The sequence below is a fragment of the Dendrobium catenatum genome, unplaced genomic scaffold (genome assembly GCF_001605985.2).
Source record: "Dendrobium catenatum unplaced genomic scaffold, ASM160598v2 fragScaff_scaffold_1278, whole genome shotgun sequence".
NCBI classification, from domain to species: Eukaryota; Viridiplantae; Streptophyta; class Magnoliopsida; order Asparagales; family Orchidaceae; genus Dendrobium; species Dendrobium catenatum.
In genome coordinates this window covers 115,607-137,197 of record NW_021319740.1, presented here as the reverse complement: position 1 = coordinate 137,197, position 21,591 = coordinate 115,607, and the positions used below count along the sequence as shown (strand labels likewise).

The 21,591-nt window shown below is 35.7% G+C and overlaps 1 protein-coding gene across 1 annotated transcript; it reads left to right on the top strand.

The window, feature by feature from the left end:
• The first annotated feature begins 211 nt into the window (after nucleotides 1-211).
• On the top strand, nucleotides 212-21,003 carry LOC110110483 (proline-rich receptor-like protein kinase PERK1). The gene is made up of 8 exons (XM_020841977.2): nucleotides 212-782; nucleotides 1,777-2,328; nucleotides 11,728-11,814; nucleotides 11,928-11,998; nucleotides 13,019-13,095; nucleotides 13,490-13,637; nucleotides 13,824-13,988; nucleotides 20,471-21,003. The coding sequence occupies exons 1-8, from the start codon at nucleotides 311-313 to the stop codon at nucleotides 20,780-20,782; spliced, it is 1,884 nt and encodes a 627-aa protein (XP_020697636.2). The 5' UTR covers nucleotides 212-310; the 3' UTR covers nucleotides 20,783-21,003.
• The last annotated feature ends 588 nt before the right edge of the window (nucleotides 21,004-21,591 follow it).

The window sequence follows — 21,591 nt, the reverse complement described above, 5'->3', positions numbered from 1 at the left end:
TGCGTGTGATAATTATGGCATTTTCTTTAACTTATTTATTCTTAGAAAACGAAACGGCTCCAATTCCTAATCTTTTATTGTGCTCCAGCTATTATCGGAATTCAGATCTGCCGTTAGTTACCTGTGTGGGCCCCACGCTACTGTCGTCCGCGATCCACCAAACCGCGGCAATGGAGAAACTACCCACCATCTCCTCTCCCTCACGCTCTTTTGGCATAACAAAGAGAGAGGAGAGAGAAATAGGGGGGAGAACGCGAGCTCCGCTCCTCCCAAATCCTAAAAAAATAGCCACATTTCGTTGCCGGAGGCCATGTCCTCATCGCCGCCACCGACTTCTGCACCGCCGCCGTCATCCACCTTTCCTCCACCCTCAAACTCCACCTCTCCCCCTCCTCAACCCCTCTCCTCTCCTCCGCCTCCGGCCACCGCTCCTCCACCCTTAAACCCCATTTCACCGTCTCCTCCGGCTTCCACCCCTCCATCTCCTCCCATTCCACTGAACCCGTCCCCACCGAGCCGATCAACGCCACCGAAGCCGATCAACCCATCGGGATCTTCGGGGTCGGGGAAGAGCCCGCCATCATCTGGACGTTCTCCTCCCGCGCCTCCTTCGTCGTCGAGCTCAACCTCGACCGGGCTCGTGGTTGGCTTGGCCATCGGTGGAGTGGTGATTCTATTGTTGTTGGGTGTTTTGTGGATCTTTTGCTGTAGAAAGAAGCGTCGGGCAGGGCCTATGCCACCAATGCCGCCACAATACTCCGTTCCTCCTCCTCCAAGGAAAGGTAACGTGCGTTGTGTGCTTTTCTTTGGAAGTGCTAATGTGATGTGGATCTAGTATTTTTCTATGGTTAATGTCATTAGTTGCTTGGAGCTAGAGCTTTGTTTTGAGATGCACACAGCACACAAGAACGGAGACCAGTGCCACTTAGAAGTGAAACTAAAGCTGAGTTTTTAGTATCTCAGTAGTCAGTAGTGACCATTAGGTTAAGTTTTTTGATTGTTAGGTTTGTATACTCTTGAAGTGTGATGGGGGTCCATCCATTTGTATATTGGGGTAAACTTAAACATAACTGTCCACCTTCCTAATATTTTGAAGCATAAAGTTAGTCTGTTAGCTACAATGAAGTCCTCATTAAATATATCATTATTTGTGTACCTGATGAGTTTTCTTGTCAGTTATCTGCGTTTAATCCGTGAAAAATATAAGTGTTGTTTTTTTCCTTTATCTTGGATGTAGTTGCTTCAGATCTGTTTTGTTGTTCTTTTGCTTAAATATCAATTTGAAAGAAAAATGTTTTTCTTTGTAGATTAAATTTGCTGGTTCTTCTCCTCCATATGATGTATGATTCTAGGCATCCTTAAGAATTTTATTTTATTGTGTGAAATGGAGCTGGAGTTTCAGCTAATGTGTGCGCTCTTTTCTTAATCAAAACAGAGCTGCATACATCCACATTCCTTGCTCTATGCAATGTTCATAATTTTGTATTCTTCAGTGGCGTTGAATTATCAAACAATCCTTCAATGGCGTTGAATATAACAAAAGTTTGTGCCCACATCCATCAGTAGTTTTCGTCGAAGTTGTGCATCACTTTCCTTATTTTTTTCAGTATTCTTCAGTATTCAGATGCAATTGTGAAATAGGATAGGATATAGTAACATGTTGTCACTTACTTTTGTTGATTTGATCAAGTCAAATCTATTACTTTCGAACACTTTTGTTAATATTTTTTAGCTTTGTTTGAAGCAGAAATTCTTATCCTTTCAAATTACTGTCAGATGAACCATATGAGCAACACCAAAATTGGCACAGTGCTGCACCAAAAGCAGATCATTTTATAAAAATCCCCCCAAATCCTTCCCCTGCCCCTCCTCCACCATTTGCTTCGCATCCCCCACAAGGGTTGGGCAATTTCGGTGTCCCTCCAGTTGTTATGAGTAATAGTGGAAGCTCTGGATTAAATTATTCTGGATCTGATAATTCACCAGTTCCACCATCACCAGGGGTTTCATTTGGCTTATCAAAGAGCACATTCACATATGAAGAACTAGCAATGGCAACAGATGGATTCTCTGATGCTAACCTCCTTGGGCAAGGTGGTTTTGGATATGTTCACAGAGGAATGCTTCCCAGTGGTAAGGAAGTTGCTGTCAAGCAGTTGAAGTCTGGTAGTGGGCAAGGTGAGCGTGAGTTTCAAGCAGAGGTTGAAATCATTAGCCGCGTGCATCACCGATACCTAGTTTCATTGGTTGGATACTGCATTGCGGAGGGAAAGCGGCTTCTTGTCTACGAATATGTTCCTAACAATACATTGGAGTTTCATTTGCATGGTGAATATAACATGAACTCGACTCTATTTTTCTATTTTGAATCTTTTATCAGCAATTCATTATTTAATTTACTGGGGTACAGCTTTTATTTTGGTTTTTAGTTGTCTTAGGATACACTTTTTGTATAACTAGGAGAGGTCTTTATCATCATCAGTGCTTGCCTCATCCCATCTATTTGGGTTCCATCAGATGAGGGATTAATATGTGATTGAATGAGGGCACGGACTGATTAATTTCTTCAAAAGTTATTTTTAGGATTTAGCTAAAATAGTGTTGAAAAAAAAAGTTGTTAAGAGGAATCATAACTATAATGGTGATCTTACGGCATTGTTTGCTTTGAAGGAATTACAAGAAAGGAAGTGGCAAGGAAAATAAAACAAAAAAGGTGATGAGAAGGAAAAAAAATAGATATTGAATTGAAACTGTTTGCCTTGTTTTGTTGACTAGAAAATCAAAAGAAAAAAAATCTAATTTTTTTATTAGAAATTCAATTTTAACTTTTTGCAAGGAGTTGGAATGCGAGCCACAACAATGGCCAGATAAATTTTTCTTCTCAGATTTTACTAAGGATTGGTAGAGCATTGTCAAGGAAAAAAAATGCAATTATTCACATTTCTTAGGTGAATCTACTAAGCTATTTTTGGCATTCGAACCAAACATCTAATATTGAAACTATTAATAAAATGCATTTTCATTCCTCTCAATTCTTTGGATCAAATCAAACATGTCATAAAGCTTGTTGCTTTGTTACTATACATGTGATTGACTAACAATTTCATGTAGCACCACACTGACCACAGAAAAATAGTCCATTTCATATCAAGAAAGTTTGTTTTCCTCTAATTATTCAAATTTTCAGTGGGTTTCTCGCAAAAATTCACGTGTTCATAAAAAGCTCCACTGAAAGTGGTTTCAATGACCCAAATCCACGGTAAAAGACTTCTCGAGCTAATTTTTGCTAGATTGTCAGAAATTTCCGGCAATCATATGGTTGGAACTCAAAAAGTTTCTTGTGAGTTACTCTTTGATAGTTACCTATAGAAAATTTGTCGATAACCTCATGTATTTATTTTTTGGCAGCACTTCGCTAATGATTCAATCCTTCACTCATTATCAATCATACATATTATCATGTATGAAATGAAAAATAAAAAAAAATAGTTACTCTTAAAATAGAATTATAGCATGCATGCAATGAAAAACATAATTAAGTTTTAAAAATAAAATTTAGTTGAGAATATTAATCCTTATCATTCTATTATTCTATTGCGGCTTGTTTCTGACTCATCCATCGTTGTACCGTGGCATCGATATATGCTTGTACTTTCTCATTATATGAGCTTGAAGATCTTTAGTCATAGCAATTATCTAGCATAACACAATCTATTGCAGGTCATTCCCTACATAACTAGGATAAGGAGTATAGGATTTTTGGGCATCTAAGTTATTGTCTCCACCCACCCTCCGTTCCCTTTTTTTTTAAACAGTGATTTGTGTCCGTTGTCCACAACCTAATTGTTAAGGTGATACACTCGAGCATCCCTCTCTTAGAGAGTTCTAGCTTTTGTATCTCTTAATCCCTTGTACTTATCCTGCATAAGATTATTATTCATGGGATTTTTTTAAAGTTAAATAATCAACATTCCAATAATGAAGTATGAATACTTACATAAATGCTCTGCAATCTGTGTTCCAACTAATACTTGTCTGCCTAACCCCTAATACTTCATGTGCAACTCCAATATGGAAATGCCTTTTCATGACATTCATTTCTCTTGAAGTGCTAAAAAATAAATAGAAAATATAAGAAGAAAAACACGTGTAAATTTACATTCTCCATCCTCCTCCTATGTTTCATGTTTGAGCCTCAAGTGAGGAGAATGTTACCTATGCCTCTTGGCCCACACACCCGCGCCAATCAACTCTGCCTTTTGGTTAGATCTGTGAATATCGATAAACATATCTCATATGCATATTGAGCCGTTTTGCTCGAAGTTCCTATTGATTTATTCATGTGTCTATGGAAGCTAATAAAGGTTCTTATGCAATAGAAAATAATTTATTTATATCTCCAAGTTCAGAATTTTAGGGCAAAAAGTGCAAAATTTATCAATTCAGGTTCACAAAACTACATGTCGTGAACTCTTGAAGGTGTCTTCTTCCATGATACATAAGAAGTATCAACCTTGCTCCTTATGATATATCTAATCTTATGTGTTGCTTGTTGAGGTTTGTTAAACATGTTTGCTCGAAATTGAAAAAATTAGAAAACTATTAAATCTGTCATGTTTAAGTCTTATGTATCACCTTCAGGCTCAATATGTTGTATGTGATCATGTGTTGAAGGTCTGCACTCTGTTTTAGGTCAGGTAGTCATGTGGTCGTGGTGTCTACTAGAGGGATAGTAAGAGGGGTCAAGGTAGCTAGACCATTCAACAAAATGAAGTGGTGGATGGTAATAGCTGGTTGCACGTAGGAAGGATGGTAGTATTTAGGTGATCTTGGGATTGGCTAAAGCGTGAAAATGAATAAAATAAACTTGAATCTGCAATGATGGGGAAGGGTTAGAATGGCGGGCTAGGAAGTATAAATATTACACTTGGCAATGGTGGTGATAGTGTTAAGTGGAGTGGAGGTCATGGTAGCTGAAGTTAAGGTCATTGTGGTAGTGGTGTTGGCATCAATCTTCTTGCACTGCCTCTGCCTGGAAAAATAATTATAGCTTTTATAAATTTTTTGCTATATCATTCCTCCATATGACATCTACTAAGACTAAAAAAATAATCGGTAAATATACATTGCAAGTTTATATGATGTGTACAAGTGTACGTGAAAACTATAAATGATAAATGTCTGTCTTTACTATGAATGATAACAACTGTTGCATTTACAACCAAACGCTATAATATCGTCAATCCTATATCCCATTAACCACTAATCAGTATATTAACTATCATTGAGCATCAGAATATAACTAGGGAACCATGGGCGGATCCAGTTAGCCTCCAGGGTGGGCAATTGCTCACCCTCAAATTGTAGAAATGAATAAGATGAGGGGTAGTTTCGACCTCCCCCCCTCCCCCTAAATTTATTTATTTTTGCCCTAATCTAAAGCATTTGCCCAACTCCCGCTTGAGTCTTTGATGCCTTCATTTCGCCTCTTCACACACATGGCAGTAGACACGCCAACACAGCTAGATGAATGCATTGAGTTTTCCCACCCTAAAAAAAGGCTGGATCTGCCCCTATAGGGAACTAACAAGTTGGGTAGTTCTTGTTGACAACACCAAGAAAGGGAAATAGAACGAAAAGTGAATAGGAAACAGAGAATGCTTTCATATCTCTTTCACTATATTACAACCACTATTTATAGACATCTTACAAGACAGAAGTTACAACATGACAAATACAAAATGACATGTAGATGAGTCTGTTACAAAACGTTCTGCTTACATCCCCCCTCAAACGATGATGAATGAGCATCAACCAGTTTATTGGAGAGTTGCTTGAATCTGAGAATAGGAAGAGATTTGTGAATATATCAGCTAGCTGATCAGTACATATGTGTTGCACAAAAATATGCTTGGCACGAATATAGTCCCATATGAAATGATAATCAACTTCAATATGTTTAGTACGAACATGAAACACCGGATTGTTAGCTAATGCAATAGCATAAGTATTATCACAATAAACTATAGTAGGTTTAAGTTGAGGAATATGAAAGTCCTCCAATAAACGACATAACCAAATAACTTCTGAGGCTTCATTAGCTAATGCTCGATACTTTGCTTCAGTAGAAGATCGTGTAACCGTAGTCTGCTTTTTAACTTGCCGCGATATAAGAGATTTACCCAAGAAGTTGCAATAACCAGAAACTAATTTTCGGTCATTAGAATTGCTAGCCCAATCAGAGTCAACATAACCACTTACCGTGAGATCCTCACTGTGTAAAGAAAGAAATACCTTTGTCAGAAGAGCCTTTAATATAACGAAGTAGTCGCTTAAGGCTTTCAAAATGTATGTTAAGCGGCTTGTGCATTTGTTGACTAAGTTGGTGAACGACAAACTGGATGTCCGGACGTATTAATGTGAGATACTGCAATGACCCAATCAATTGCCAATATAATTGTGGATGTGCAAATTCTTCATTGGACATAGTGGTGAGTACTGTTTTGGTCGGAAGTGGAGATAGAAATAGCTTTTGCATTTTGCATTCCTGCTTGTTCAATAATCCGATTGACATAATGTTGTTGATGAAGTAAAACTCCATATGATTTAGACACTGCTTCTATACCCATAAATTGGGTTGAAGACCCAAATTATGCATCTGGAATCTCTTTTGTAGATTACAGAGAAGCCGATTGATCTCTATTTGTGAGTTACTGGTTAGAAGAATATTATCCACATAAATCAAGATATACATCCGAACTGATCCAACCTTGTAAATGAGAAGCGATGGATATCCAACACTTATTTGAAAGCCAAAATCCTGTAAATGATTTGATAGAGTCGCATATCATTCTCTCGGGGATTGTTTAAGACCATATAATGCCATCTTTAATTTGCAAACATAATGAGGACGAATTGTATCTTAAAATCCTTGTGGTTGTTGCATATAGACAATTTCTAATAAAGCACCATGCAAGAATGCATTAGAAATGTCTAATTGATGAATCTCCCACTTGTATTATAATGCAATGAGAATAAGAACATGAATGGTAGGCATCTTAGCTATAGGACTAAACGTCTCGATATAGTCAATGCCATGTTCTTGATTAAATCCTTTAGCCACTAATCAGGCTTTATATCTTGCTATTGAGCCATCAAAGTTTAGTTTAGTACTAAACATCCATTTGCATCCAAGAACATTTTGATTCGAGGAAGGTGGAACTAAATCCCATATTCCTTGAACTTGAAGCGCTTGAAACTCTTGCGATATCGCAGCACGCCAGTGCTGACTTTTAACTGCTTGATTATAGGTGGTAGGCTCAACCGGTTGAAGAACATGAGATAAATCAAAGATAATTTTCGGTTTAGTGTTACCACTTTTGAATTTGGTAATCATGGGATGAGATGCTGGTGGCTGATTAGGACAAATAGGTTGTGAAGTATTTGGAGATGGAATAAAATTTATGAGGATATCTGGCTCAGGTTGATGGTTGAGGGTAGAGCTTGTTGGCTGCAGAGTGGATGACAAGTTTTGAACTGGAAATGTAGGAGTAATTGGGTTAGGTAAACCTGAAGTGGGAACAAGTAGAAGAGGAGGTGTATTGGTCTCGGTGGAGTTTGAAGTATATATTATGATAAGTTGACTTATTTGAGAAAGGTAAGACAGCTTCGTTGAATACAACATGGCAAGACGTGTACACTTTGTTTGTTGCCATATCATAACAGCGGCCTTTTTGGAGGGGTGCATAGCTAATGAAAACACATGAGTAAGAGAGAGGGGACAGTTTATTGGATGAATAAGATTTAAGCCATAGATAGCATAAACATCCAAACACCTTAAAAAAATTATAATCAGGAGATACACCATGGAGAAGTTCGAATGGTGATTTATTTGAGGTGTTGGAAAACGATAGTAGATTTATCAAGCAGACAACTGTCATGAGAGTATCAACCCAAAAATATTTAGGCAGAGAAGCATGAATAAGAAGTGTACGAATGGTTTCAATGATGTGACGATGTTTCTGTTCTGCCACACCATTTTGAGGTGGAGAATAGGGACAAGTGAATTGGCGAGTTATACCATTGTGATGTAGTAACATGTTGAATTTGTTGTTAACAAATCCCCCCCCCCCTGGTGCGAAGAACACAAATATTAGATTGAAATTGGCATTGAACCATTCTTTGGAAATCCAGAAATTTATGAATGACTTCAGATTTGTGAGTTAACGGATAAACCCACGTATATTTGGAAAAATCATCAATAAAGGATGCATAATATCGATATCCTTGGTTGGAAATGGATGGGGAAGGCCCCCAAACATTAGAGTGAACTAAATAAAAAAGAGAGAGACTGACACTTTGAGAAATAGAAAATGGTAAATGATGGCTCTTGGCCATCCGACACACATTACACATGACAATTTTTGATCGATGCAAATAGCTGCATTATTTTTAGCAAGACTTGAAAGTGTTTGAGAGGATTGGTGACCGAGCCGCCTATGCCAAAGATCCAGAACGGCTTGTATGGACATGAGAGCACGCCTTGGGCTGTTTTTCTTGAAAGGGATAGATGCCACTAATACATGGTCTCGTGAGAAGAAGTTGACGGCTCATCTTGTCCTTGATTTCATATCCATGGATGAAACAGTTATGAGACAATTGTTGTCAGCGGTTAGACGATAAACCGATAATAAGTTGAATGAGAGATTTGGAACCAGATTTAATTGGGATAGTTTAAGGCTACCTGTGGGTGTATGAAGGATACCTTTACCTGTTTTATGTATTGGTAGCTGATGTCCATTTCCAAGAACCACCTGATTCTTTCCAGTATACGCTTGTGCTTGCTGTAATTGAGTTGGATCAACAATTAGATGTGTTGAGGCTCCACTATCATGATACCACTCGGTTGTGGCAATTGGGGAAGGAGAACTGAACAACACAGCTGTAGGATGTTCAGTATTGTACTGTTCATCATGGCAATACCAGTATTTGACTGCGGAGTGTCCAAATTTGCCGTAAATTTGACATGTAACAAAGGTTCTTGGTTATCTGGCTCCATGAGATGAAGTGTTAGATTGTTGACGGCTATTGGAATAGTTCCTTCCACGAGACTAATTCGTTCATCCTCGACCACGACCACGAGTGACCATGAGAGCCATTGTGCTGCCAGATAATTGGAGAGATTGAATTTCTCTAGTTGCTTCATGTGCAAGGTTGAGTTCCTCATTGCATAACAAAGTGTAACGATCATCCAAACTTAATGGTTGTAGGTTAGTATGAATGGCCGTTTTGACTAGTTGATATGTTGTTGGAAGGCCATTTAGCATATAATGAATAATGTCTTCAACGTCAAAGAGGAGCTCCAGCCGATGCTAACGAATCGTTCTTTGCTTTGACCTCAAGAAGATATTGATTCATAGATTTTTCTTTCATGGATAAGTAGTGCATTTCATTTTTAAGTTGTATAATTCTTGATCGAGTGCTGGACTGAAGGCGACGATCAATGGTTGTCCAAATCTCAGTGCAATGTTCAACCGAAAGAACATAAGGAAGAATAGTGAGAGAGATGACTGAATATAATGCTGCAACAAGGTTTTGATCCACCAAAATCCAATTTATATGAAGTGGATTGGATATAAGCTGACCAGTTTCGATGTGTATGGATCGTGTTGGACAAGCGCTGGACATCCAAGAATCCCTCAAATCCATTGGCTCGAAATAATTTGAGAACTTGCGATCTCCATAGTGGATGATTCTCCTCTGTAAGAGGCTGAGATATAAAATTCTTGATATTACTCATCAAGAATTTGAGAGCCGAAGATATTTGAGGAGAATCGTATGAAGCAACTAAGCCAACAACTTGAAATTGATTTGTTGATGACATCTTGAATCTTGGAGTAGGAATAAAAAAACGAGAGAAAAAAAAATCTGAGTAGAAATCAGATCAAGACTCTGATGCCATGTTGACAGCACCAAGAAAGGGAAACAGAACGAAAAGTGAATAGGAAACAGAGAATGCTTTCATATCTCTTTCACTAGATTACAACCACTATTTATAGACATCTTACAAGACGGAAGTTACAACATGACAAATAACAAGATGACACGTAGCTGAGTCTGTTACAAAACGGTCTGCTTACAGTTCTTAGCAGCCATGTGCCAACGATGGCTCCTGCTATATCTCAAATGTCATCAATCGGCATTGAGGATGCATCAAAATTTGAAACTCTAACAAGGAATTACATAAGCATGCATTACGTAGATGGTAGTATGTGAGCAAGCAAATAGGCAATAGCTGAATGTTAGCAAATGAGCAAGTAATACCAATCAACAAAATTTCAGTCTAAAGAATTCAAAATTAGCCATTCTTCTGTAAGGATATCTTGATTTATCACAATATTCATTCTGAATTTAACTACTTTCAACTAATGTTATTAACCATTAAGGTTATTAAAGAACTAAGATGCTAAAAATAAACTTACAGTCAAATTTCTGGATTGATTATGTTCTACATTAATCCGTCTCGTAATACAAGAAAGTTACTGTTTTTGCATTTAAGGAACTGCTATTGCCATCTGATTCTCTTACCATCCTAGAAAGTGTGATTAAAGTCATGGAGCTTTGCTTGCACCACTCTAATGGATCAAATGCATTTCTCTTATCAGATGGAAGCTGTATAGGTGCTTCCTTATGATAAATTTCAAGCTCTGATTTATGTGGTTGTGTATCACCATTAGAGCTCAAGAAATCATTAAATTGAAGCAAGATGGACTAACAACAACTAGAGAAAATCTAACATTTGAATCAAGATGAATTGATTGTGATATATAAGTTAATTCATTACTGTTTTCTTTTTTCTTTCTTTACTTTTTTGTGACAGGATGAGCGCTCAAATTCAATGCACTAATATTGTTAAATTTATTTTCAATCAGTATGCTATGAATTTGAGCACATTATTTTCTCAAAATTTAGATAGTATTGGGCACAGTGTGATATAAAAATATGTCAATGTGACTATTATGCACCTCCTTAAATTTGACATCATGATCTAAAAAAAGATAAGCATATTATATAAACAAAAGTTAAGGATCTAAAACAATATCAATGGCAATAAAAAAACTACATTCAGAATAATACTTATCAAATTTATGTCCATGGTGGCAAATATTGGTCTTAAAAAATATTATATTATAGAAAGCACTTGTCTAGAGATTCTTTCATGCCTATTAACCCAGGAAAAAATAAATTAATTTTGAGATCATTCATTAATGAAAATAGTTTTCTTGTTGAATCAAATATTTCCAATACATCCCTTATTTAGAAAACTTCTAAGCCCTGTCATCTACGATCCAACTCAATCATTTACCTTTCCAAAAGAAATTGTAATGAACATGCTAAGGCTGGGGCTAAAAAAATGCAAAATAAAGAAGAATTAATAGGAGATCAGGCTGGGGTATTTATCTGGAAATAAGGCAGATATTTCGACTGATTTTCTTTGACAGTAATAAGTTTCTGGTGGATTTTTCACTGAAAATCCATCAAAAACCAGCAATTTTCATGTCAACTATCATTGGAGTTACAGCGGTAAAAAATACCCATAAATTAGATGAAACTGAACAATGGCGGAACGTCCACCAGTATTATATGCAATAAGATTCATGTGCTTTAACTTATTTGATTAACCATTATGCCTGTTTTAACGTTAAATTTGTTACTGTGCAAGTACAGGTAGAGGGCGTCCACCTTTAGATTGGCCCATTAGATTAAAAGTTGCTCTGGGCTCTGCAAAAGGACTGGCATATTTGCATGAAGATTGTAAGCCTCTGCTGCTATGCTATCAATTGTGTTTTAACATTCCCACTTCTTATTTTGCCAACGAATTGTCTGCTAGTCTGTTCAAACCTTTTGTTGCTGGACTTATTTCGCAGGCCATCCCAAAATTATTCATCGTGACATTAAATCATCTAATATTCTTCTGGACTTCAAGTTTGAGCCAAAGGTAGAATATTCAATTTTTGCAATGTCTTTTCTGTTTTTGCTACAAAAGTGTGATGCTTTCCTATGGGTCAACTGAAATGAGTCTAAAACACGCTTGAAACTTCCTTGATTGTTTTTATAGTTGCCACATTGTTATGTTCTTTGATTTGAATTCCAAAATGAATGTCATGGGCCTCATGACAAAGACAAACATTCACTCGGAAAATTATTAGGTGCAGAGACCGGACGTAGAGGTACGTCCGGGCTCCAATAAAATTTTGACACGTGGAGTGGATATGTTGGATTTATTTTTTTACTTTATTTATTTAATATGTATGTGGAACTTTAAGTCAAGCGCGTCAAAAGCGCATGTAAAGTGCAGGTAAAATGCAGGTTAAGCTCAGTCAAAGTGCAGTAAAAAAACAACAAAAGAACAGTTAGAGCGCAACTAAAGTACAACTAAAACGTAGGTAAAGCACAAGTAAAACACAGTCAAAGCACAGTAAAAAAGTGCAACAAAAGAGCAGTCAACGCGCAACTAAAGTGCAGGTAAAGCATCGGTAAAACACACAAAAAAGCGCAACCAAAGTGCATTTCACGTGTAAAATTTTAAGTGGATGTCCGGACATATCTCTACATCCGTTTGCCGCACCTAATAATTTTCCCACTCACTTGGCAGTGGCTTCTCTTTAACATGGAAATTATTAGTTTTCTAGAAATATAAAATTGAACTTTAACCAAATATTGGAAGGTGCACCAGAGGTGAATTTTTTTTTGAAATTATTCCTGTTAGTTGACGTTACGTGCTGCTATAGTGATGATTAGATTACGTCCTTATGTGCAAATGCAAGACTAAAATTTTAGCAATCCAACGGAGTTTTTTCTCCAAAATTTTCCCCTTTTGGACCTTATAATTTTCAGTTGTTCCTGGTTAGCAACAATATTGTCAAAGAAAGTAGAAGAAGAATAACTCATAAGCATTCCCTTCATTTTGTTAAGGTGGTCCTCGTACCTTAGCTAACTATCCACTGCTTATATGCAGGTTGCTGATTTTGGGCTAGCCAAAAGTGCACCAGAGACCAACACCCATGTCTCTACGAGAGTCATGGGAACTTTTGGGTATGATATATTTCTTACGATTTAGACTTCTTTTGGAACGGCTTTTTTATTGCTTCTTGAAGCAGCTTTCTAGTATAAAAAAATTTAATTTTTAAATTAAAAAGCTACTTCAATAAGCAAAAAGAAAACCGCCCCAAAGGAAGCCTTAGACTATTATAATTTGATCGGAAGGTGGTATATACTATCATTAAGGCTTTGTTCATTAAGGCTTTGTTGGGATGACTTTTTTATTGTTTTTTAAAATGGTGTTTTAGTAAAAAATTTAAATTTTTGTACTAGAATTCTGTTTTAAGAAGCAATAAAAAAGTCGTCCCAAATAAAATCTAAGTTGAGACATAAAACACTGGGGACGATTTTTTTCTTATCTTTAGACTAATTGAAATCTATCCTCCAGATATCTGGCTCCAGAGTATGCATCTTCTGGCAAGCTCACAGATAAATCAGATGTTTTCTCTTTCGGTGTCATGCTTCTCGAGTTAATCACAGGTCGCCGAGCTTTTGATTCAAACCAGTCATTCATGGATGATAGCTTGGTTGATTGGGTAAGATTCTGATGGCGGAAACATGAAGCATCATCGTTACACTTCTGCATTGCTGTGTTTTATTCGGTGCACTTTGAGGTCTATAAGATTAGGATTGTTTTCTATATCATTTTCTTGCAAGTTTATAGCTTTATGAAAGTTGCTATCTCTTTTACGAGTAATTGAATTCATTTCTTGTTACTTCAGGCAAGACCTTTACTTTCACGGGCTCTTGATGATGGAAACTTTGATTCCCTTGTTGATCCACGACTGGCCGGGAGGGATTATAACTACAGTGAAATGAGACGCATGATTGCTTGTGCAGCTGCTTCTGTGCGCCATTCAGCAAAGCGGAGGCCTCGGATGAGTCAGGTATCAATCTATCTTTTTCATATATTTGATTTTCTAGCCATTGACAATCTTATTTTCTCGGGCATTGTTTGGTTTGGTATTATATGAAGGAAAAAAATTATAACTAATTATTATATAAATTTATATTAGCAATTTAATCATTAATAAAAAGAAAATGAAAATGCTTATGTTGGCATGCTTACTGAATCATCCAATCGGCACTATGTGTGCCGACTCTTGCATTTTTTTTTTCAGCCCGTTGGGTCGAATTAGCACAACATTTGCCGAGTCTTGAGTTTATGTTTTTTTTTTCTAGGCCGCTGGGGCAAGTCGGCACAACTTGTGCTGACTGTTGAATTTATTTATTTTTCCAAACCTAGGAGCCACTTGGCAGTTTTAAGCAGACTTCGTTTGGTGCTTTTTTTGTAAGCGTTTATTGAACTAAATTGTTGATTATTTGACCCGAAAATTCATTGTTTCTATTTTAGAATTCTATGCATTGTTTCAAAATCTTTTTAGGTGCTTGACAGGTAATGAAAAATTTTACTTTTTTTTTTAATTTGTTAAAGTTAAAGAGTATTATCATATTTCTCAAAGAAATTTTAAAATTCAATAAGTTGCTTCAAATTTTATTTTTTTTGAATATTTTGTTTTGATTGAATGGTAAGGAATGAAAAGAATATTGTGTTATATTTTATCTCAATATATGCACGAAAATAATTATATCATTTAAATATGGATGCTGTAAGGAGAAGTTTTTTTTTTACTGTATAAATGTAGAAAAAATGTTTTAAAGTTTCTTTGAAAATTGATTTTTTTTTAAAGATTTTAACATTATGTTAAAATAAATTGTAAGTGTTATAAAAATTAAATTATATACATGTTAAATCCTAATAAATTATAAAATTTATTATTAAAATAATTTTGTTAACATTGAATGTGAAAGTGTAATTGTACAAATAAGAGTTGTACAACTCATAAGTAGTCTTGGATTACAACTGTACAGTTAAGAGATGTATAAATGTCATAATATTTTTTTTAAGTTATTACTTGTAAGGACCGGTCACATTTTTTTAGCTATAAAGTTGTATTGTTAAATCAATTTCGCAGAACTGTATTATCATGTCAATTTAATAGTTTTGATGAAGTGATTTTTAATATCTATCACTGAGCTGCTATTCCTATGCTATATAAGTTGTACATGTACAACTGAATTGAATCACTGAGACCAATCTCTTGTAGGCTTTAGTTTGTTTTGAATAGTTTTTCTCTATCTTTCTTTTTTAGTTCGTATTGTATTTGTCGATTATGGAGAAGATTTGAGGTATTCCTGTGAACTTTCTCTAGGACTGATTTCATGAAGTAGGACGTGACAGAGATAATTGTGTGCTTGATTGTTAAGAGGCCAACTATCGATATAGATTATTGTATTCTTTACCATCCAAGGTATCCTGGGGAGGATGAATTCCTCTTGAAATCCTATAAGAAGCTGATGGGAAATGTTGTGGTAGGGCATAAGAAAGACAGAGAAGAAAGAGAAATGTTGAAATCCCTCATCAATTAATTCCTTCCTTGGGGATACTGCGAATGTTCTCAATAATCGATGAATACATTACGAACTAATAAAAAGATAGAGTTGAAAGTCTTAAAACAAACTAAAGTTTATAAGAGACTGATCTCAGTGATCCAATCTAGGGGTATCAATATTTGACCCGAATTGAAATATGACCTAGAAAATTTTGGGTTGGGGTCAACCCGTTTGCCTGATGGGTCAGTTTTGGGTTCCACTTTTTGACCTGTTTATAAAATCGGATTGGGTTTGTGTTGACCCGAAAATCAGAATTCAACCCGGCTGGCCGCCCCAAATTAACCCAGAGCAATATATGAAGCCACAAAATAGACAAGGAGAGCTCGACTGAGGTAGGGCAACCTAAGTAGAAGTGAACAGGGATGCAAGGGTATGGTCAGTGTGGGCTTGTTTGGATGCATGTCTAGGATTTGCTTTTCCTCTTCTAGTCTTCTGCATTTATTCATTATTGTTTTGCCTCCTCTGATGTTGTTCCTGTCGGATCGGAGTTCTGAACTGGTCCAAGCTTCTTCGCCTCCTCCTCTGACATTGTTCCTATCGGATCGGAGTTTTGAACGGGTCCAAGCTTCTTTGCCTTCTCCTCCGACGTTGCTCCAGTCACTTGTCAAATCAGAGTTCTGAACAGATCCAAGCTTCTTCACCTCCTCCTCCGATGTTCTTCCTGTTGGATTGGAGTTTTGAATGGGTCCAAGCTTCTTCGCTCTTAGCCTCCTCCTCCGATGTTGTGTTTGTCGCCTCAAACAGCCCCTGAGTGTAGATGTGACTACTGTAATTAGTTGGATCGGGTCAACCTGGCAACTTGGCAGGCTGAGTTCTGGTTGAAATTTTTGACTCGTTTACAAAACTGGGTCGGATTAGGGTCAACCCGTTTGGACCCGGGTCAATTCGGGTTGGATGCTAACTCGACCCGTTGACCCATTTTAACACATCTAATCCAATCCAACTATACATGTATAACTTATATAGCATAGGAATAACAGCTCAGTGATGTGAATTGAAATTAAAAATCACTTCATCAAAATTATTAGTACTGTTAAATTGACATGGCAATACTTGCCTACAAAATTGATTTGACAATACAACTTTATAACTCAAATAATGTGATTGGTCACTGCAAGTAATAACTTAAAAAAAAATACTATGGCATCTGTACATATTTTAGCTGTATAGCTATAACCCAAAGCTACATGTGAGTTGTACAACTCTTACATGTACAATTACACTCTCATTTAGTGTTAACAAAATTATTTTAAAAAATAAATTTTTATAATTTACAAGTAAATTTTTGCTGATGATATTCTTCTTGTTATTAAGACTGGAGTGGAGTTGAAGGTAAACTCGAATTATGGAGGTCAACTTTAGAGTCTGAAGGTTTTCATTTGAGTATATTTAAAACCGAATATAGGAGTGTAATTTTAGTATTAATAGATCTAGTGGAAGGTTTATGACTTTGAGCGATCAAGTCATTAATAAGTGTACTCATTTTGAATATCTTGGGTCTATTATTCAGAGTGATAGTGAAATAAATGGACATATTATTAGTAGAATTCAAGTTGGATGGTTGAAGTGGAGGAATGCTTTGGGTTTGTTGTGTTATAGAAAAGTACCACTCAAATTTAAGGAAATTTTTTATAAGATGGTGGTGAGACCTGTAATGCTTTATGGCACAGAATGTTGGCCATTAAAAGAGAAGCATAGTATTAAGTGTTGCTGAGATGAGAATGCTCAAGTGAATGAGTGGATTTACTCTTAGAGACAATATATGAAACGAGCATATCCGTGAAAAGGTTGGAGTAGTTCCAGTGACAGATAAGATTAGAGAGAGTTGTCTTTAGATTGTTTGGTCATGTAAAATGACAGCCTTCCGATGACCCTGTTAGGAGAGTAGATGTATTAGATTTAATCTATGTTAAGAAAAGTAGAGGTAGACCTTAAAATACTTGGTTAGAAAATATTAGAAATGACCTTTCAGGATTCATGTAGCCGACCACACTTAGTGGGATAGAGGCTTGATGTTGATGTTGATGTTTGATGTAGGCAAGAAAATTTGTCTACAAATACAAAATTTGCAGCTCTTCCAAAATTGACCTATTTCAAACCATATATACCAAAAAAATGACTAATAGAATGACTTAACAACAAAACTACAAATTATAAATGATATGATAACAAAGACACATTAAAAGACACTTAAACACATAATACATTGATAATAAGATAAGTTGAGAAGAAAGATACAATAGAGTGATAACCATGGAGAGAAGTAGATAAGAAGTCCGAGGCGAAATCAAAGAGAGGAGAAGAGAAAGGGAACTAGCTTGCAAGCTAGAACACAACCCACAGGTTTCACATTCCAAATATTTTCTCACCAAAAAACTCTCCTAAAATAGCCACAAAACAGCACTTATATAGGGGAAGAAAAAGTAAAAAAAGATAATTAATATATGTATTTAATGTGCCTCAAAATCAGCTAATAGAATACCCTTGTAAACCGCAGCAAGCAGGAACCGAAGGGGCAGCCATCTGGGGAAGAAACTGAAGCATCAAAACAGTCCCAAAAGTGGGGGAAAACCGAAGCATTAAATTGCTCATAAAGGGGAATCCGAAAAGGCATCTTTTGGGAATTAAAATTGACACGGGGAACACCAAAAGACCTCTTTTGCATACATCAATTCTCCCCTGGTTGAGAGTTCTCATCCCCTGATGAGATGACTTTAAAACTTTTTTGACGAGTTGAAGGTGTCACATTCAATTCTTGAATCAGAGCCGCCTACTTTTTTTGGATCATTTCTTTTTCTTTCTTTGGATCCTCCATTTATTGATGAGGGTTCATAATTTTTTTAATTTTTTGAAATAAAAAGGAAGACACCAAAACCTAAGCTCTGATACCATTTTGATGTAGGCAAAAAAATTTGCCTACAAATACAAAATTTGCAAGCCTTCCAAAATTGGCCTATTTCAAACCAAATATACCAAAAAAATGACTAATAGGACGACTTAACGACAAAACTACAAATTATACATTATATGATAACAAAGACACATTAAAAGACACTTATACACCTAATACATTGATAATAAGATAATTTGAGAATGATACAATTGAGTGGTAACCATGAAGAGAAGAAGTAAATTAGAAGTCCGAGATGAAATCAAAGAGAGGAGAAGAGAAAGGGAACTAGCTCGCAAGCTAGAACACAACCCACAGGTTTCACATTCCAAATATTTTCTCACCAAAAAACTCTCCTAAAACAGCCACAAAACAACCATTATATAGGGGAAGAAAAAGTAAAAAAAGACAATTAATACATGTATTTAATGCACCTCAAAATCAGCCAATAGAATACCCTTGTAAACCGCAGCAAGCAGGAACCGAAGGGGCAGCTGCCTGGGGAAGAAACCGAAGCATCAAAATAGCCCCAAAAGTGGGGGAAAACCGAAGCATTAAATGGCTCATAAAGGGGAAACTGAAAAGGTATCTTTTGGGAATTAAAATCGGCATGTGAAACACCAAAAGATCTCTTTTGCCTACATCAATGTTGATTAGGATTAACCACATATATATGATTTAATTTCTCCACCAGTTAAAATTTCTTTTAATTGTTAATATCTTTAAAAAAAAAAAATTCAAAGAAACTTCAAAACATTTCTTCTACACTTGTACATAAAAGACAAGATTTCTTTTTATAGCATCCCTATTCAAATGACATAATTATTTTCGTGCATATATTGATATAAAATATAACACAATATTCTTTACATTCCCTACCATTCAATCAAAATAAAATATTAAAAAAAAGTTAAAGCAACTTATTGAATTTTAAAATTTTCTTTGAGAAATATGATAATAATCTTTAACTTTAACAAATTTTAAAAATGTAATTTTTTATATTAACTGTCAACCACAAAAAAATCAAAACAATGTATAGAATTCTAAAATAGAAACAATTAAATTTTTGGTCAAATAATCAACAATTTAATTCAATTAAAAAAAAAAACATCCCACGAAGTCTGCTTAAAACTGCCGACTAGCTCCCAACTTTAGAAAGTAAATAAATTCGATAGTCGGCATATGTTGTGCCGACTTGCCTCAGCGGGCTGAAAAAAAACAAACTCAAGAGTCAACAAATGTTGTGCCGATTCGCCCGCTAGGGAAAAAAATCCCTCAAGAGTCGGCACTACATGCCAATTATAAGCATTTAATTTTTTTTATTGATGATTAAATTGCTAACATAAATTTATATAATAATTAGTTATAAACTTTCTCCTAATTTATTTATTTTAGTGCTACCTTCTTTAAACAATGCAATGTCATTTAATTGATCAATGTTGATTATGCTATTTATTTATTTTTCTATTTATCTAAGGGGCCTTTTGGGCAGGTAGATATTATAAACATTTTTTTTTATAAAGTCAAACAACAGTTTTTTTTAATTACTATCATGTCCTAGTATATTTGATTATAAAAGCCTATTTCTCGTGACAAAAAATTTTGAAAAATAATAAGAAAGCTATAGTGAAAGTTAACTATGGTAGTCAACTTGAAAGCAAAATTATGAAAAAATTATCTCAAAAGGATACTAAGGTTTCGTTTGAGACAGCTTCTTTGTTGTTTTCTAAAACAGCTTTTTAGTAAAAAAATTCTTGAAATTGTTGCACTAAAAAGCAGTTTTATAAAATAGCAAAAAAATAGTCCCAAATGAAGCCTAAGTATTAATACATTTGTGTGGAATATAGATGATTATAACATATGATTCGTAGATCTTTTATAAAACTAATCTTCATCTATATGTCATGGCAAACAGTTGATATATATATGCCAATAACATAATACTATAGTTCTTTTGACAATAAATATTAATCCTCTCTGATTCGAAAGCTCTTTAACTAATTCTAATCATTTAATTCTTCACAGATTGTTCGGGCCTTGGAAGTAGATATATCGTTTGATGACCTGAACGAAGGAGTTAAACCAGGCCACAGGAGTGTCTATGGCTCTTACACGAGCTCGGACTACGATGCCATGCAATACAATGATGATATGAGAAAATTCAGAAAAATGCCATTAGCAAGCGAGGAATATGGGAACAGTGGATATAGTGCACCAACAAGTGAGTATGGCTTGGATTTGAAACCTTCTGGATCGAGCGCTGAAAGCCGAGAAAGCCGAGATGCTGGAGAAATGGAGATGAGTGGCAGGATGAAGAAGGAGAGCCCAGGCTTTTAGCATTTACAGTAGAAGGGGCTGTTTATCTATGAAATATAGCTTTTTTTCTCTTTCTCAGGTCATTAATCTTCCTGATTGTAGAGATGTGAGCTTTGCCAGGATTTGCCTGACTAGAAATTTATGTTCTTTGGACGAATATTGAGATTGCAAAAAAAAAAAAAAAAAGTTCATATTCTTCAAGAGGATTGTTTGCTTAAGGGCAAGGGTAAATTATTAGGTGTGGACATCGGACGGAGAGAACCGTTCGATTTTCTCTCTATCTATAGTCGAAGTGCAGCTGCTATAGTAACTGTGCTTTGACTATAGACAGAGAGAAAACCGGACGATTCTCTCCACCCGGTATCCGCACATAATAATTTCTCAAGGGAAAGAGGGTCCAAGGTTCAATATTCATATCATTACTTTCTGTTAGCTGGGTTTTACTGTTGGTCACTGAGCAGTTTATTGCAGCTGAACAGCAGCACAACTCACAAGCTGCTCAAATGAGATATTCTAAAGGTTTCATTCATGAATGTATGCTATGCAAACAAGCAAGAAGTGACTTAGCTAGGAAAAATCTGCATTCCTAGCCACGCTTAAATAGGACAATAACAGTTGTGAATAATATTATTATGAGAAACGTGAGTAAAGATTCTTAAATATGAGAACTACGGCCAATGTATAAATGTCTTATCAAATGTAAGTTGTCTTTGGATATAAATTTTTGTATTCAAATATAAGGATTAATTAGATATAAGGTGTTTTAATTTAGTTATAGATTTAGTGTTTGTTTGAGATTGTTGTAGTGTTTTATAAATTTGATTATGAAG

Excerpts from the sequence above, each read along its gene's own strand:
- LOC110110483 (XM_020841977.2), top strand. The coding sequence starts at position 311 with ATGTCCTCATCGCCGCCACCGACTTCTGCACCGCCGCCGTCATCCACC. Across the intron at positions 11,999-13,018 it reads ACTTCAAGTTTGAGCCAAAG|GTTGCTGATTTTGGGCTAGC; the intron begins GTAGAATATTCA and ends GCTTATATGCAG. Across the intron at positions 13,989-20,470 it reads GGAGGCCTCGGATGAGTCAG|ATTGTTCGGGCCTTGGAAGT; the intron begins GTATCAATCTAT and ends AATTCTTCACAG.